Source organism: Cinclus cinclus, chromosome 2, assembly GCF_963662255.1.
Source record: "Cinclus cinclus chromosome 2, bCinCin1.1, whole genome shotgun sequence".
In the NCBI taxonomy this organism is placed as follows: Eukaryota; Metazoa; Chordata; class Aves; order Passeriformes; family Cinclidae; genus Cinclus; species Cinclus cinclus.
In genome coordinates, this window is record NC_085047.1 from 86,029,633 (window position 1) to 86,047,088 (window position 17,456).

Here is a 17,456-nt window from a genome sequence, read left to right on the forward strand (position 1 = left end):
CTGCACAAATGAATCCTGTCCTGGCCAGAACTAGGACAGATTCTATGAAAATATTTCTTAGCAAATATTTAATCCTTTACAGAAGCATACTCAGGGATACCTATAGCTAAGGAAGGTGAAATGTATCTATAATTCCTTATAAGTACTTCTGCCTCTCATTTTGTCCCAAATTCTGCTTTAACCCTGTGTTTCCCAATTATGCATCTGCCTTCCTACCCAAAACTGGTAACTAAGTCTGTGCTGTCTTCCTGCTGTATTCTCTTATTTTCTGAAAACCTGAACATATTCCCTAGGTCCTTTATTTTTCTGTAATGTATCACAGCAAACACAGACTCCAACCCATGTCCCTATGATTCCCTGTTTCCTTGCACCATGTTTCCAAAGGTCATGCATACCAAAGCAGGCAGGGTAGCTACCTTTGTGCAGTGTATTACCCAGCATCTGAATTTGGGTAGCTGGAGTTACTATGGATTAACTGCAGTTACTGTGCAGTAATTCTGCATATACTGTGGATTAGCTGGTGTGTGGATTAGCTTGACATAGTCTGTGATTACCAGTCAGCAGCTAGTGTTTGTTTAGCAGCTTGGAGCTAAGTAGTAGGTTAATAGGAAGCGGGGCATAGAGCCCAAACATCTCTGATGTGTTCATAAACGAGCTACTGGATACCAGAGATCCACCCAGGTGGACCAAGTGAGGGTAGCACTTGAAACACAACCATCAGCATCTAGATACTGGCCAGGACTGCAGGGAGCAGATGGTTAGACAGAAGTTATCATACCCAGTGACATTCCATGCCCTTCTGTTACAGGTTCATGAGATTTTTTTTCCTCATTTAAGGAGCAAGACTGTCTCATGTGGCCCATTTCTGTGTAGCACAAGTTCATCAAGTACTGTAAGACAAATATTAGAACAAAAATCAGACTACAAGGCAAGCTCAGGAGACCAGATGTTCTATTTCCAGTTGCTACAAAGTCCTTTTGAGAGGACAAAAATCCATCTAGCAGTTTCTTCTCAGAAAACAATTAGTGCCTTGGTGATTCTGTCTGTGGCATTTGTATAATAACATTCAGTATCAAGGGTCTAATCCTATGTTCCTTTGTATAACCCCCTCTTAATAGTCTTAAACTGGTATCACAGAGTTACAGAAAGTGGTGATTTTGAAGGTCCCACAAAGGACCCCCCAGGAGTCCCAACTCCTGTCTCTGCACAGGACCATCTCCAAGAGTCACACCATGGACCCAAGAGGATTGTCCAAATGCTTCTTGACCTTTGTCATGCTGGTGCTCTGACCACTTCCCTGGGGAGCCTGTTCCAATGCCCAACCACCCTCTGGGTGAAAAACCTTTTTCTAATATTCAACGTAAACCTCCCCTGACACAGCTTCAGGCCACTCCCTTGAGTCCTGTCACTCTTCACCACAGAGAGGATACCAGTCCCTGTCCCTCCTCTTCCCCTCCAGAAGTTGTGGACTGCAATAAGGTCTCCAGGCTGAACAGACTGAGTGACTTAACTTTCTTGTCATGCGGCTTCCCCTTACAACCTTTCAGCATCCTTGTTGCCCTCCATTGGACACTTTCCAATAGTTCAATATCTTTTTTATGTTTTGCCCAAAACTGCACACAGTATTCAAGCTGAGGCTGTCCCAGCTCAGAGCAGAGCAGGACAATCCCCTCCCTTGCCTGGCTGGCAATGCTGTACCTGATGCACCCCAGGGCAAGGGTGGCCCTCCTGGCTGCCACGGCACTTCTGACTCATGTTCAAGTTGCCATCCACCAGGACCCCCAGCACTTTCTACAGCACTGCTCTCCAGCCTTTTGCCCCCTAATCTGTCTGTACATTGAGGTTTTTCCCATCCCAGGTGCAGAATCCAGCACTTCCACCTTGTTGAATTTCACATGGTTGGTGATTGCCCACCCAGTCATTAATTTGTCGAGGTCTCTCTGCAGGGCTTTCCTGCCTCCAGGGGAGGCAGCAGCTGCTCTCAGATATGTAGTCTCTGTGAACTTACATGGCATCCTCATGTGAAGTGGTATATAAGTTTGGAGGCAATGTAGCACTTTTGGACATACATGAAAGGCTCTGAAAAGTGCAGTACAGAGAAGGTACACCTGATTTCCTAAGTATTTGTTTGGGGAAGCATTTCCTGTGTAATTCTTGGGACACAAACTTTTACTCAACTCCTGTAAGAAGCCTGTGTTCTCTGCAAGAGCCTGATTCTATTCATTCACTCCCATGTTTTGCCCCTGTGCCTGATCCCTTGCTGCACTGAACCAAATAGTTGCCTCCATAGTGAAGCCAAGGTACAGAGCAAAGGCCAACTCATTCCAGAAACTATGTGCTATGGACACTGCAGAAGGATGGTGATATAGGACTGATCTCAAGAGAAATATTCAAACCTATCAGTTCTGCTGTCTCAACCTTTTGCTAGTTAGCCCTAGAAGTTCCAAAATTCAGTCCTTTGAGTGAGGAGAAGAATAATCTCTAGAGTCCTCCCTTGTGGGAAGGACTATAATCACAAGATTATTTTACTGTGTTGGGGGCATGTCAGCTTCTTCCCCTCCTGCTGTGCTTTAAAATAAATTATTGAGCTTCAGAAGAATATTTGGCTGCAAGGTTTCAGGATCTCCCAGGGAATGTATTTTTCCTTTGGTTAGTGGTGGCCACCTTTCTATTCAGTGTGCTTAATCTTCCGGATCACCAGACATCTGGCATCAATGCACGCTTGTTTCACAGTTTAGAGGAAAAGCACTGAAAACCGTATGACACTAACCTACTAAATATCCAAAATATCTGTTACACAGTCTCATAGGGTATTACTGACAGCTTGATTTTGAGTTATGTTGTCTTTATTTCTGTCTCTTCAGGTAAAAGAAGCTGTGCTTTATTATATGGCAGCAAATTTATTTCATCCTTTATTTTTGTTCTGCTTGTATTTTAGTGACTACTTGTAAACTGATGGTATAATTATGGAATCAAAGAAAATAGTAATGGAGGAGACCTAATAGAAAAACTTGCCTTGAAATGAGACTTATTCCACAAATCAGTGTTTTCAGCAACCTGTGATTTGCAATTCCCATAGAAATTCCAGTAGAGATACAGATCCTGTAGTTTATTGTGAAGTCAGGCAGACTGACATTAAATTTGCTTTTCTTTTCAGATTTTGAAAACAGTGCTCTGTAATATATTTTAAAGTTCTGTTTCCAACCTTGGATAAATACCTTGACATAAGGCTTATATATAATATATATAAAATATATTTTGTAGGTATTTTATTAGTTTCCAGTTTGTTGCTATAAAAATGCTGCTCTCCCTCCTTCTTCCTTCCAAAAATTCACATACCTCTCATTGCTCACCTCACTTGTTTCTATGTAACTAGCCTACTGCTCCAAATTAGTAATCTCAAATTACACACACACACACACACACACACACACACACACGTGTGTGTGTGTGTGTGTGTGTGTGCGTATTCCACTTATATATAGTCACTTATGTCCTTTCCTGAAATAGCTATCTAAAATAGATGGGATGAACTGTTCTAGAAAGGTACATGTCTGTCCCCATCTACTACAGGGAGACCCTGCCGGACTGACATCAACCAAGTGCCTAACTCTTAGAAACTTAAAACTGCAGGAGAAGTCATTCACCATCTGTGTGAACACTGTTCTTGTTGCACATCAGTTTGGTCTCCATGGAGGCGATTTTCAGTAGAGCTACACTGGCTTCCAAGCAGCTATGTTAACTCATGGCAGTGGTGCCAGACCCCCTTGTTAGTTGTTCCCCCACTCATAAGAAGGAAATAATTGCAGCAGAATAATAAGCATCAAGTTTTAATTTTGCTGCTTTTTTTTTTTTTTTTCAGTGATGTCATCTGCAAGACATCTTTTACAAATCTTTAAGCTTGTTCCCACTGACAAAGCATATTTGCCAAGAAGGAAAATAAAATTGCTTGGAGTTATAACATATGCCATCTTTTTTCTTTGTATAGGAATTACAACTGTGCTGACTATGACAACAATCAACACTCACCTGCGAGAGACTTTACCTAAAATCCCATATGTTAAAGCCATTGACATGTATCTCATGGGCTGCTTTGTGTTTGTCTTCTTGGCCTTACTTGAATATGCCTTTGTCAACTACATTTTCTTTGGAAAAGGCCCTCAAAGGCAGAAGAAACTTGCAGAAAAAACAACAAAGGCAAACAATGATCGCTCAAGGTTTGAAGGCAGTCGGGTAGGTTTATTTAATTTATGTATATTCTCTTTATTTTTACATTGCAAAGACTATGGGTATGAAAAAAACCAGAAAGGCTTGCGTAGAAACATCACCATCTGGTGACAACCAACCACGTCTATTTTTGGACAAACTTGGCCATTTTCAGGAACCAGTGTAGAAGAATATATGTAGGCATACAGATGTGGAAGTGAGTATGATCTGTATGACAAGTAAGAGTAAGAAGATGACAGTGGGAGGGAAGCTAGCTTGAAGATAAAGATTGAGAGCTACAAAGGCATTTATTTGTCTAAATCAGATATAATCTAACTGTGATTTTAAGTACCTATGTAGATTTCCTATGTAAGTAAATCCAGGATCTGCGTGCGCATTTCCTCACTCCACTTAGAGGAGATGCATTTACCATGGGACAGAACAGATAAAGGATTAGTTCTGCTGTGCTAATTAATTGGCCAGCATAGTTCAACACTGTGTGGCATTGTCATCTGCTGCTGTTTAAGACCAGCAGGAAAATGTTAAGTCCTAGAGAAACTTTAAGATGGATTTCTGAAGCATCATTTTAGCAAGATCTGTGCTGATTCTGCTCCAGCCTATTTCCTTGCTTGGAGTGTTATTTTAGCCAGTGAATACCTCCTTTTTTAATCCTTGAAAGAAAAATTCAAGATATTCAGCAGTATCTGACATTAAAAAGTCATGTCAGTTTGAATAGAATATCTTCCTTTTTTATTCAATAAAATGCTCCCAGTGAGGCTTTTTCATTCAGTTGTTGAGTATGACTGGGTTTTTTTCTATCAGCTATAAATTAGAAGTGTTCACAGTGACAAAACTACTACCTGTTTATCAAAATCAGTATCATAAAAAGCAATTTCAAGCTGCATTCTTTATAACGATTAATGATTTTGTCTGTCTTAGTAAATGTAATGCAGAACTACACCTAATTATCAGCACTCATGTATGTGAAAAAATTGTTTTATGAAACTGGATTTTCATCACAGTTGGCAGATCTACTTTGAACTAAGATATAAGAACAAAGCAATTCCCTTTACTGGAAAAATAAATAGTCATAATAATAAAAAAATACAGATGAGAAAAGAAAAGAGTATCTGAATTGAAAGCTATGGAGAAGATTTTAACTGCAAGCAGGTAATGCAGATGTACACACTGAGGTTTAATTCTCCTGCTGGAAACCATCTGGTGTATCTCATTCATTTAAATGATTTACATAATTCAGTACAAGACTTGTTAATTGGTCCAATACTACCCCATGTCTGACAGTTCCTCTATCTTGAGATCAATTTATCTACATTGTCAAAATAATCCTAAGTACCTCAACTAATGAAAATGTGTATTTTTATGCCCAGTTCATGGCATTTTTATATCCTGGATCTGCTCATATCTTATAGCAATCTTTTTTCCTGGCTTTTGCCTTACCTTTTTGATTGTTTCTGAAGCATCACAAGCAAATATCATGAATTGTTCTGCTTTTTCTGCTGGTTTAATATCAACCGTGCATGAATGAAAAATTTCTTCACAGCAGTGGTTGTCAAACGTTGGAACAGGCTGCCCAGGGAAGTGGTTGAATCACGATCCCTGGAGATATTTAAAAGACACGTAGGTGTGGCACTTGGAGACTTGGTTGTAGTGCAGTGGGGGTTGGTCCCTTCTGCCATGTAGCAAGTGACAGGATAAGGAAGTGGCCTCAAGTTGCACTAGGGGAGGATTAGATTCTATATTAGGAAACATTTATTCACAGAAAAGGAAGTCGAGCATTGGAACAGGCTGCCCAGGGAAGTGATGGTATCACCATCACTGGAAGAGTTTGAAAGTCATGTGGATGTGGCATGTGGGGATATGCTTCAGTGGTGAACGTGTTGCTGAGTTAACAGATGAACTAGGTGACCTTAGGGGACTTCTTAACCTAAGAGATTCTATTATTCTATCAAATAAGGATACAAATTCAGCATAATAGAGTTTAAAGAAGAGTGTATTACTTTGTCCCTTGGAGTCCCAGGTGTGAAAGGGAGCTCTGTATGCGTTGTGGAATCAGATATGCTCATATTGATTGTGTATATTTGCTGTTCAAATAGCACAGGATAAATAATATGGTATGGTCCCTTTCTGTGTAGAAAACATTTTGTTTTCAAACCAGCAGAGCTTTGTTGCAGTTTCTGAATTCAATGCCTTCACAGAAGCAGTGGCAGCATGCAACAGAAACACACAGAATTATTAGGCAGAGCTAATCGGAAACCTTCCTTGAAACAAAACATAGCTAGAAGATTCAATGGATGTAGGATGTCAAATTTTAATTTCTCATTTGAGAAACACTGGCAAATGCAAAGCATAGGGAATTGATCAGAACAGGCAAGGGGTGTCATGGATTTCAAGATGTGCATCTCAGGGAAAATACATCTAACAGACCTATTTTGGACAAAGTTTTCCATGGCTTTGAGATACCACAGCCTTGAAGCAGCAAAATGTCTGTCTTCTGGATCATGTCCACCATTTAGCATGCTATACAGATACCCAGTGATGCAGCAGGACTGGAGTCATGCTAGAGTTTTTATCATACTTTCTTATGGAAGACAGTACCTGAAAGCCCTGCAGCCTTGGTTTGGACCACTTCAGGGATAGTACAGAGTGATTAACATCCAGTCTCCCCTTTGGTGGCTCTTGAAAAGCATTGAATCTGATGGAAATAAAAGTTGCTTGCTTCTTGCTTTAGAGTTGGGACTTTGGTGCTGGATATTCTGGGAGAGGCTCACACAGTGCACCCCAGTGCTGCACAGTAAGGGAGGCTCAGAGACACACATGAAGACTACTTTTTGCAAGTTCAATGTAATTACTGGGTTTGTAGTTTTGCTGAGGCTTCAGTCTTCCACAGAGTGTAATTCCATTCAGAAAGAGAAGTTTTCTAATCCTGGAAAATACTTACAATCTCATGTGATTTGGGGGCTGAGTGACATTTTTAAAGAAAGGGAGAATGCCAAAAGCAGGTTGCTCACTTTGCACTTATCACCACTATTTCATGACTGTCAAATATACGCTGTGCTGGAAAGGAGATTGAAAAATGTTCAAATATAAAACTGGAAGAAGGCGTTATTATTAGTTTATTTCTGACTACTATTTTGGGTTGCTCTGTTGCTGTTTCATTTTAGTAGTTGAATTTGCTTGTTTATGAACCATGTGCATGAGCTCCCTGTCACTGATTAAAAATACTAGCTCAGGGTGCTAGAAAAACAAAACAAATAAACCAAACTGAACCAAATAAAAAATAAACATTATTCAATTTATTGTCCACATCAGATGCTGTAACTTGTGGGTGTAGTGACAGAGAAATTTAGTGCTGTATCAGGTCCAGCCAGAGTCAGGAGGGGCTGTGGTGTGGTGGAAATCTCTTGTGTTGGAAGGCAGCTCTAGCAGAGAAGGGGCAGCTCAACACATTGCCTGGTGCTCAGGTCCTGAGTTCAAGCTTTGCTTTTGTGGTTTCCAAGACTGGCACTGCTGCTGAGACAATGTCTTTCTCTCAGGCAAAGGAAACAAGAGAAGGCAGTGGGAAAATGGCATGTTATTTCCACTTAGAAGTGTTTTAGCCCATGGAAACAAGTAGAACCAGCATGGGTACCACTACTGTAGTCTATTTTTTACACATCAGAGGACTAAAGTCTGGAGTGCAAGCTAGCAGGCTTGCTTATAAATACTCCTCTTATAGTAGTAAAAGGGCTTTTCCTGCTTTCTTAGTCTTACTGTACTGTAGAACAAGGAGTTTTAATTAAAAAAAAATGTTCTAGACTACAAAATGCACAGATGTGGGTATGTTTGTGTTTTATTTGTTAATTGCTTTGCAAAGCAGTAACTTCATGCTCAGTAACTCTTTTCATAATGAATGGTTTTGCTATGTCCTGCATCAGAGGTTATGGATTGGAAAAGCCAAAACTGGCACAGCCACCCCCATTTTGGTGCTACTGCTATGGATGTGCCTCTACAATGCCATCCTTTTAGGTACTTCTCTCTGAGTTATTCCTGATATGCTGCCACTAAGGCTCGCTGTGTTGAGGGGGGCTCCGCCAGCTGTTGCTGCTGAGCTGTCTGTTGGCTTCAATGTTCCCATTATGGCTTGCTGTCCAGCTCTGTCCATGTGTTGAAACCAGTGAGCCAAATAGCTCCAGGTGTAAGGGAAAGAAGAGCTCTTGCAGCATGGAATTGGCACAGCCAGTGTCCTCATGTTGCAGAGGTAACAAAGAAAAGCAGTAGGGAGAGAAAAACTCTGCGCAGTATTCTCCTGTGTAGCACTGCTGAAGGTGGCATGATGACTGAAGCACGTCTGACTAAATTGAATCTCTGGAAAAGGTTTCAGAAGATTCAGAGCTGGTGATGAGATGAAACCTGAGTGAGCCTTTATGAGTGATTCATCTGTGGATCAGCGGCTGACTACAAAGGAAATTTCACACTTAGATTTCTCTTCTTTTGACTGCTTTTGCATCACATTTTATTTCAGATAATGCACTGTAAATAGTATTCCTTACTGAATTGTTCCAGCCTATCACAGCAAACCGTAGTTACTGAGACAAACATAGGATGCTGTTCTTTTTTTGTGTATAGCAACCAATTTTCGTACATATACTAGTTTGGGATTGAAAACTCTCTTTTGAAAGCTTTGACACACTGCTTCATATATGAGGGCAAGCTCTAGGATCATGGAAGAAATTAATTTTTATTTTTCATAAAATATTTCTTCTGATATGGTAGTGATGCCTAAGTTAAAGTCCTCTGTAGAAAAATTGTCAGAAAAGAATAGGTGATCTCTAGAAATGTTTTCTTTGAAAATTGATTGCCATTTTTACAAATCAGTTCCATCTATCCATTTGTGTTGGCAGATTGAGGCTTTATTTGTAGCTCTTAAATCTTTCAGTTTTGCTACATAAGTTGTTTCTTTTAAATAAGGCTCAGATACAGCCTAATTTATGGCTAAATCAGCGTGAGAGAGCTTTAAGGCAATCCTGTTCTCACTTGTTGTTCACTCCTGCAGTAGAGGCTACTCATATAATCAGATGGTGAGCATGTGTTTTGGACATTACTCCTTCTGGGCTAATCCACAGAGCTTATTAGATACATGTTAAAGTCCCCTGCTGAAAACACTGCTTTTTGGTTCAAACTGTGGCAATTTACATTTTCAGTTTGGTGGGACAAAAAATTCAGGCCCAGAGCATCAGTTGGGAAGGTAACTATCACACGAGCTCATTCAAGCTTCAAACCCCCAGTGGCTGTCAGGCATGTGGAAAGAGCCTTCTCTGACAAGAATAATGCATAACCCTTTATAAAAAGGCCCTTCTCATCAGGCAGTGTCTGCATGTATTTTTAGCTCTGGAGATTCCTGGCTCCAACCCCCACTGTTGGCCAAGGCAGCAGCTTCCCACCAGGCATTGCTGAGAATAGAGGCTCAGGCCACTTACATCTACTTAGCATTTTGTTAATTGTAGCAACCCTTCGCATAAGTGGGATTTTATTCTCAAAATTATTATCTTGACTTCTGTGGAAGATTTATCACTGTTTAAATTGGGAAGTACGGGAATAGCAAAACTGGCAGTGTTCTCCTGTGTATCTTCATTTTTCCTGGATACTTTTTTCAGTGCTTTTTTTGGAGCAGTGGGATGTTTTTATATCACAACTGTGATGAGTAGGTACCAAATTTTGAAATATATCTGTCAAGGCTGATAAGCACAGTTCTCATGGGAAGAGCACTCATCCTGTAGCTCATGGTGGGGACATTCATTGTGCACTGGGAGACATACATTGTACTAGTTTCATTTTGCAGACACTTGGCACAAGTATGAATCGTGCAAATCCTGAGACAGTAAGAAGGACTGTATGTGCAATTCACAGGACATCTCAGAGACTGTAATAATCCAGACAATGTGAAATAACAGGGCAAAGGAGGATTATGCATTTGTTTCCTTTTCTTCCTCCATTGAAATACATCAGCGTTAATGGTGAAACTTCATTATTGCTTGATAGACAGTGATAATAATATGGAAGTTCTGAATTAATTTGCTTCTTCATACTTTCCCTGTTTTTCAAGGTCTTTCCATCTTCCTAGTTCCGCTGGGTATCCTGGGCTCATTTACTAAGCTGATATAACCTCTTCAGATTTTTTGGTGCTTATTAATATAAACATATTTAAATGGCAGTGAGAGAAGTATCAACTTTAGATTCAAGGAGAACACTCAACGCTTTAATTTTTGTTTTGCCTGCAGTTTTAAATTATTTTTAAACATCCAAGGCATAATGTGGCCAATGTATTTAGCTTTAAGCACAGATAAAACTTAAGGACTGATTGCATATCTTTCTACATGTTGGAAAGCCATATGCATAAGAAGGTGAAAAAGGCAGACACTGATCTCTCTGGTGACCAGTGACAGGACCCAAGGGAATGGCCTGAAATTGTGTCAGAGGAAGTTCAGGCTGGATATTAGAAAAAGGCTGTTCACCCAAAGGGTGGCTGGGCATTGGACCAGCGCCCCAGGGCAGTGGTCACAGCACCAGCCTGGCAGAGTTCAAGGAATGTTTGGACAATGGTTTTAGGCACATGGTGTGACTCTTGGGGATGGTTCTGTGCAGGGTCAGGAGTCAGACCAGATGATCCTTGTGGGATATTCTGTGATTCTGTATGTACTTAAATACTAATTTTGATTTAAAATAATGCAAGACTAACTACGGAGACAGAGCTTTTCATTATGTTATTTAAATCCCCTATTTGCATTTATATTGCTTCACATGGTGGGAAGTGTTTACATGGTATTTGAAAATTTGGGATTGATGAACAAGTAAATATACCTATGGGGTTTGAACAAAATGCTTCCTATTTTTGAACAAAATGCTTCCTCTGCAAGACTTACGAGGAAAAAGAGATTTCATTGTAACATACTTCTTAAAATTTATGGAATATTAAACAGAGAACTAAATGAGCTTGAAACAATCCAGGCTCTACCTAATATAAATCAAGGCTTATGGTAGTTTTCTGGCTATAGTAAAGTGCTTTCAATCTGGCTTTAAAGTTGGAAGTTTTAAAAGAAAAAATGTTGGAGAAAGGTATTCAACTGCAGGTGTTATATATTGTTTCCTGAACTGGAATAACTAACATCTGAATGAGCCTGGATCCTGGGTAAAATTAAGAAGTAGTTTAGGACTTCTCAGATATAATAGGGCACTGAAGTTTTTTACCTGGAACATACAATCCAAGTTGTGTCCACTGGTGATGTGGTGTTGTTCCAAGAGCAAGGGGAAGGTTTTTTGTGAATGTGGTCTTAATTCTCCTCCTTCTGCCTTCAGTTAGTTGAGTAACAGTCATTTTTGTGTAATGGCATTAGGCTGCTGGTGTATTTGAATTTTTCACTTGTACTGTAATATGTATATTTCAGAGATGGTGGACCTTCAAAGGTGAATCTGCTTCTCAAAATGCACTTATGTGAGATTCAGTCTCTTCACCCTGGTGCAGGAGCTGTACTTACTCAGAAGTGGGAGAGATGTAATTCGATAAAATTTATTCTGAAATAAGAGCACTACTTTTTCATATTCGTGTCCATGCTGATTCAGTAGGGGGATAATTAATGATTTGGTACTCAGCTGTTTTCATCTGTTTTAATGAGTTTACTGGGAAACACTCCAAGGAAACAACCAACCCTTGCTTTTGTTGGGGAGGAGATGTGAGAGCCAAACATGGAGACCACAGTGGAGAGACAGGGGAAGTAATGGCTTTGGTGGAGACAAAGTGGGGAGAAAGAAGGCTGCTAAAAAATGGAAGCATAGGGTTGGCAGAAAAGTAAAAAAAAGGAAATACTTTGGATAAAGAAGGATGGTAAGAATTGAGGGAAAATTGGCCAAATCCACAGTGTCATCTCTGATTTATAACAAACAGCATTTGAGAGTAAAGCCTGGTATTAGCATTCTGGGGAGAATTTCCAGTGCACAGAGAGGCATTTTTGAGCCAGGTGATAAAATTATATTCTAAGACTCATAAGGAGTAAAACTAGAGTTTTATCAAAGACATTGGCCTTGTTTGTCATACTTTTCTTAATCTATACCTGGGGTAACATTTTCCCTGGAGCCACTGAGCAACACTCATGTTCACTCATGGAGGATTTTGCCTTCCCCGTATGTTCAGGCGAACATGAGGCGACTTGCACAGGATACCCTGCCATTATTGGTTTGCTTCTTTATTCATTGAGAGGGCTTGTGTACCTTTGTCAAAGTAGTTTAAATCATTGCTTCAATGATTCCAAAGTCATGTTATGTGCAAGTACTTTTTAACATGCTGCGTGCATTAAGTATTCATAAGTTAAGACATCACCTTAAGATTGTCACAAAATATTAGCATATAGTGCTTGAATGTTGTCAAGAGCTTAGGTGGCTTATTCAAAACCTCTGAAGGAATCAATTTGAGAGAAAAAATGTCAAGAGTATCTGTGGACCAGAGGCTCATTTAGCTTTTGCAGACCCCTTCTTCTCTCCATCTGCTCCTTCCTCATATTTGACATGTAAGCATGTTGCTCCATTAGCGAAGAGATGAATTTCAAAAGTATGTTTCCAAATATGTTTCATTTGAAATTTTGAGAAAAATGTGCACTGTCATGGAGGTTCATAGGACATACTGGTATTTTCAGAAAAAGAATTTACACAAAAGTTGCGACTTTCCTGACCACCTTTCTGGTTTGATTTCTAGATGCAGTGACAAACAGTGAAAAGTTGGCACATCAAAGGCAGAAGCTGTTTTAAGGTGGCATATGAAGTTGGCAGATAAGGTGAAGAAGGCTATGCCATGCAAGGAAATAATAGAAATAAAATAAATCCTGTGATCAGGAGAAGCCTGAATGCATAGATGTACCCTCCATAATACAAGCTTTCACAATGACAGCTCACAAAAGTCCAGGCTCAGTGTAGAATGACAGGGTACCAAGGATGGGCTGTTGTCTGTGTATATGTAGGTGGCAGATAGAATCAGGAGAGATGAGGAAGGATGGTGGAAGGAAAAGGAGTAGAGACCTGCAAGGGGATGGCAAGGCTCTAGGTGTGAAGCCCACCAAAATGGTCTCTGCTGTGACATTTTTAGTAAGCTGAAGGACATTTCTCAAAGCCTAGGAGATGGGAAAAGTGACATTTGGTACCATGTAGGTCTGGATGAGAGAATTAGTTTTAAGCTTCACAAGACAAAAACAGGTTGTTGAGATATTTTACATTGCGTAAAAAAAAAAAAAATCCTGATCATAATTGCTACTCTTTGTGGAAGAAAAAAGAGCAGAAGAAACTGAATCAGTTCTTTTCAGAGACCACCATAAGTACTGATGATATATATCCATGACTGTATTTTATACTTGTAAAATTCTCTGATTACAGAGGCTCCTCAACAGTATGAACTCCTTTCTACAAAACTCAAGATCTTACTTTTGTACCCAAAGGGCTTCTGCCACGGAGAAAATAAATTCTTAATCACCACTGAGGTTTCTCCATGCCATTATTTTTGTTCATGTTGTTTATTTTTATTTATAGGTACTCATCAGCATAATGTGCCATTGCCTACAGCAGCAAGATTTGTTAGATACCTTAGGATTTTTTTCCTATTTGCCTGTATATCATTCATAGCATTTTATCTTCTTTTTTCCATTTGCAAGCACCCTGGCAAAGCATTATTGATATACTATCATAATTGTCTTCCCTAAGAAGAGATAAGCTGAAGCATCAATAACTGATGAAAGAAATATCCATTTCACAAAATTTTAATAAGAATGAAAAAAGTTAAATGCATATGGACAGACATAGCTGCACATACTTTTAATCCATCACACAGAGCTTTTAAAGGATGTGGTATCAGATGACTGTGCAAACTTTAGAAGGCATTGACAATAGTTTTTACAACCACTTTTAAACTGATGCTTCTAGAATGAGACGTTCAACTGCTACACAGTTAACACAGCTAGATCATGTGGCAGGTTAGAAAAATGTATTAATTGCACAATAAATTATACATGAAAAAATTGCATATGTGAAACTGGAAGTTATCCTGTATTCCATGATTCACTCTCTATTTCTGATATGTAGAACTAAAATCTCTTGAATAGAGTCGCACATGTTGCGAGCACAGGGCATTTTTTTTACCATCAGCCATCATTTTCCTTGCCCCAAAACTGGCAGAAAATTTGAAGCTGATCCCTGCATTATCTGTATGGACTGCACAACCTTCAGTGTATAGGGCCTGGGGCATGGGGGTTGTGCTGCCCCACCAGTGAAACTGCCAAATACCGACCCATTGCTTGGAACTTCTCCTCAGTGCCATTCAAGGGAGCTCTTAAGGTTTCTGGACTGAAGGAGCCCTACGCAACTCTGTGCTGCTCCTCTTTTGCCACTCAGGATGACTGGAGAGTCTGGCCCAGATTTTAAGACTCTAAATGATCAGTACCTTTTTGTTTATTACTGAAAATGACATCACACTGCTCTGTACTGGGAAATTTATATGGGATTCTGATGATTTTGTATGGAGCTCTCTGTCATATGGCTGGCCAGGGACCTGGTTTTTTTACAATCAGGGTGATGCCTAGTCCTTGACTGAGTATGGGTTACTGCTAACACAAACACTGACCTTCCTGTAGTTGCAGTTGCTATTAAATAAAGCAAAGTACTATTGAAACGAGACCAAAATATCCACAAAGAAATCTCCGTCAAGTTTTTCTCAGCAATGACTTCGACTTCATTAGCATGATAAATATTCTTCGTGCTAAACGCTGGTCACTGCATGTGGAATAGGGCAGTGAAAGGGAAGAGTCCCTCTTATTTCTTCAATTCAGCTGCTTTTTTCCTATGCCTTAAGTTCATTGGTTTTAACCACTCAGACAGAAAATCCCTACAGTTAAAAACAGCCATGATTGGAAAACTCTGCAAATTACTTTGGAAGGAGGACTTCAGGAGATAAGTTGTAAATAAGCTCTGTGATTGTAAAATGCAGAGTTCAGAGCATCAGAACAGTTCTTGTGATTTTAGCAAACTTCACAGGCACTTTTTTTACCTTATTTTAGATCACAGCTGGGGGGAAAAAAAAAAAAAAGCTAGCCAGTTGCATTTAATTTCCTATTGTAACAGGTAGAGGATCCATTCCTTATTCTCTCCCTCCACTGTCAGCAATTCAGATGTTTCAGTGAACTACATCATCCTTTAAAATGTGGCTGTTTCAGAGGGAGAAGAAAATGGTGGAGTTGGTCAAGTATGGTTTTGTACGGGATGTTTGGTACTATGATGATAACCCTGTTTGTAAAAGTATTTAAGTACTTGCCTAATTTTAGGCAGCTGAATAGTGCCATTTCTTTTTTAAGATTATCACATGCTAAAAAAATAATTACTTTTTTTTTTTTAGATATGTATGGGTTTGGAGATTTACATACACCCACATTCTGCTCATCAATGTCAAGTGTTCTGAAAGAATTTATGTTTCTATTTTTTCCTCCTAGATGGACACCCATGGAAACATTCTGCTAACATCGCTTGAAATTCACAACGAGGTGGCAAGCAATGAGGTCACCACCAGTGTTACAGAAGCCCGAAATTCCACTATATCCTTTGACAGCTCAGGAATCCAATACAGAAAACAAAGCTCACATCGTGAAAGCCTTGGAAGGCGTTCGTCAGAAAGAACAGGCACCCATAGCAGGAGGGGCCATTTACGAAGAAGGTCTTCACAACTGAAAATAAAAATCCCTGATCTAACGGATGTGAATGCCATTGACAGATGGTCAAGAATGGTGTTTCCATTCACATTTTCTCTTTTCAACTTAATTTACTGGCTATACTATGTTAACTGAGTGACTTAGATTTTTTTTAAAGGACTACAACTATAACAAGTGAAGTACTACTTGCCTGCAGAGTTTATATATATATTTATATATATATATTTATATATAAATAATATATATATGAACTTTTACTATGTAGACCATACTCATGTATGTGTGAATACATGTAGCAAAGAACTGTGTGTACTTTAAAGCACATACTGCAAAGCAAAAGTATATGTATGCACACACACATGAACACATTCATTCTGAGGTTATGGACACTTTAACATAGAATGCACTTCAGAGGAACTTTTTAAATTGAAAGGCAGGTGTCGTCAAAGCAGCAAGCCTTGAGAAAATAAGTGTTGTATATTATCACTACAAAATTTTGATTGTCAGAAATTTTTGAACAGCTGTAAACATGTATAAAGTCAGTATTTAGCAACATCCTTTGTAAATGCTGCCATACACACTAATCATAAAGCAGTAGAGTTACACTGGTAAGTTTAAAATAAGTTATTTATATTGCAGATCCATCAGCTACCATTTCATCTAGCCAGATTTATTTTTCTTTGCTAAAATTTCATGGGTTTATATATGTCGTAATACATCTTTTCCCAAGTCTGGATGAGCATAGTTTTTAATCATCTCTTGCTTTCTCTTCTGCAGTAAGCGACCTGATCATGGGAGTGTTCTAGGTCTGGAGACATAAAGGTTTATAATATTTCAAACAAGCATTTTAAGTGTCCATCAACAGTGACATGAATCTTTTGTAAGTACTGTAAATGTACAGCACATTTTCCTTCCCTTGGACTGGTTCCAGCTGCCATGTCATTTTGAAAGAGAACAGCACATTTTTAGTATAATTTAGCTGAGAATTCAACTACTGTCAATGTGTTCTACATCTGCTGTAGATTTAAAGATGGTTATTCCAGTGAAAGCATAGAAGATGTCTCAGGTTATTTGTTACTTCAACATGAAATCACCTAGCTGTAGCCTTTTTTAAACATGCATTCATATTATTTAACATTCTTATAACATTGTATGTTAATGTAAAATATATTTGCATAATATGCATATAAGTATATTTTCTCAATATTTTTCTTTCTTGTGCTTGCTATCGTGACCGCATGTTATGTCATATTTTTGTTTCTGTGATGTTACAACTTTTAATTCTCTAGAGTTGAGCAAATAGAGCACTTCCGATACTTTGATTCAGTAATGGAGTATTTTCATATTTAATTTATGTACTGAAAGTGTACACCTACACTTACCAAGGTAGTGTGCTGCCGTCACAGATCATGAGAGTATGTTTTCTTTCAGCATTAACTGTGTTCTAACATACCCTTCATGCAAATGTGGCCATTTTGGGTTTGTTCCCAGTTCGTTCCCTCACTGGGATTCCAACTT

At 39.1% G+C, this 17,456-nt stretch overlaps 1 protein-coding gene across 4 annotated transcripts in view; it reads left to right on the forward strand.

Annotated features, from left to right (window-relative positions):
* Window positions 1-16,073, forward strand: part of GABRB3 (gamma-aminobutyric acid type A receptor subunit beta3) — a 194,764-nt gene extending 178,691 nt beyond the window's left edge. For all 4 annotated transcript variants that reach the window (XM_062487860.1, XM_062487863.1, XM_062487861.1 and 1 more), the window contains 2 exons: window positions 3,989-4,233; window positions 15,723-16,073. In XM_062487860.1, coding sequence (XP_062343844.1) covers window positions 3,989-4,233; window positions 15,723-16,073 — 596 coding nt within the window. The remainder of the gene's footprint in view (window positions 1-3,988; window positions 4,234-15,722) is intronic.
* The last annotated feature ends 1,383 nt before the right edge of the window (window positions 16,074-17,456 follow it).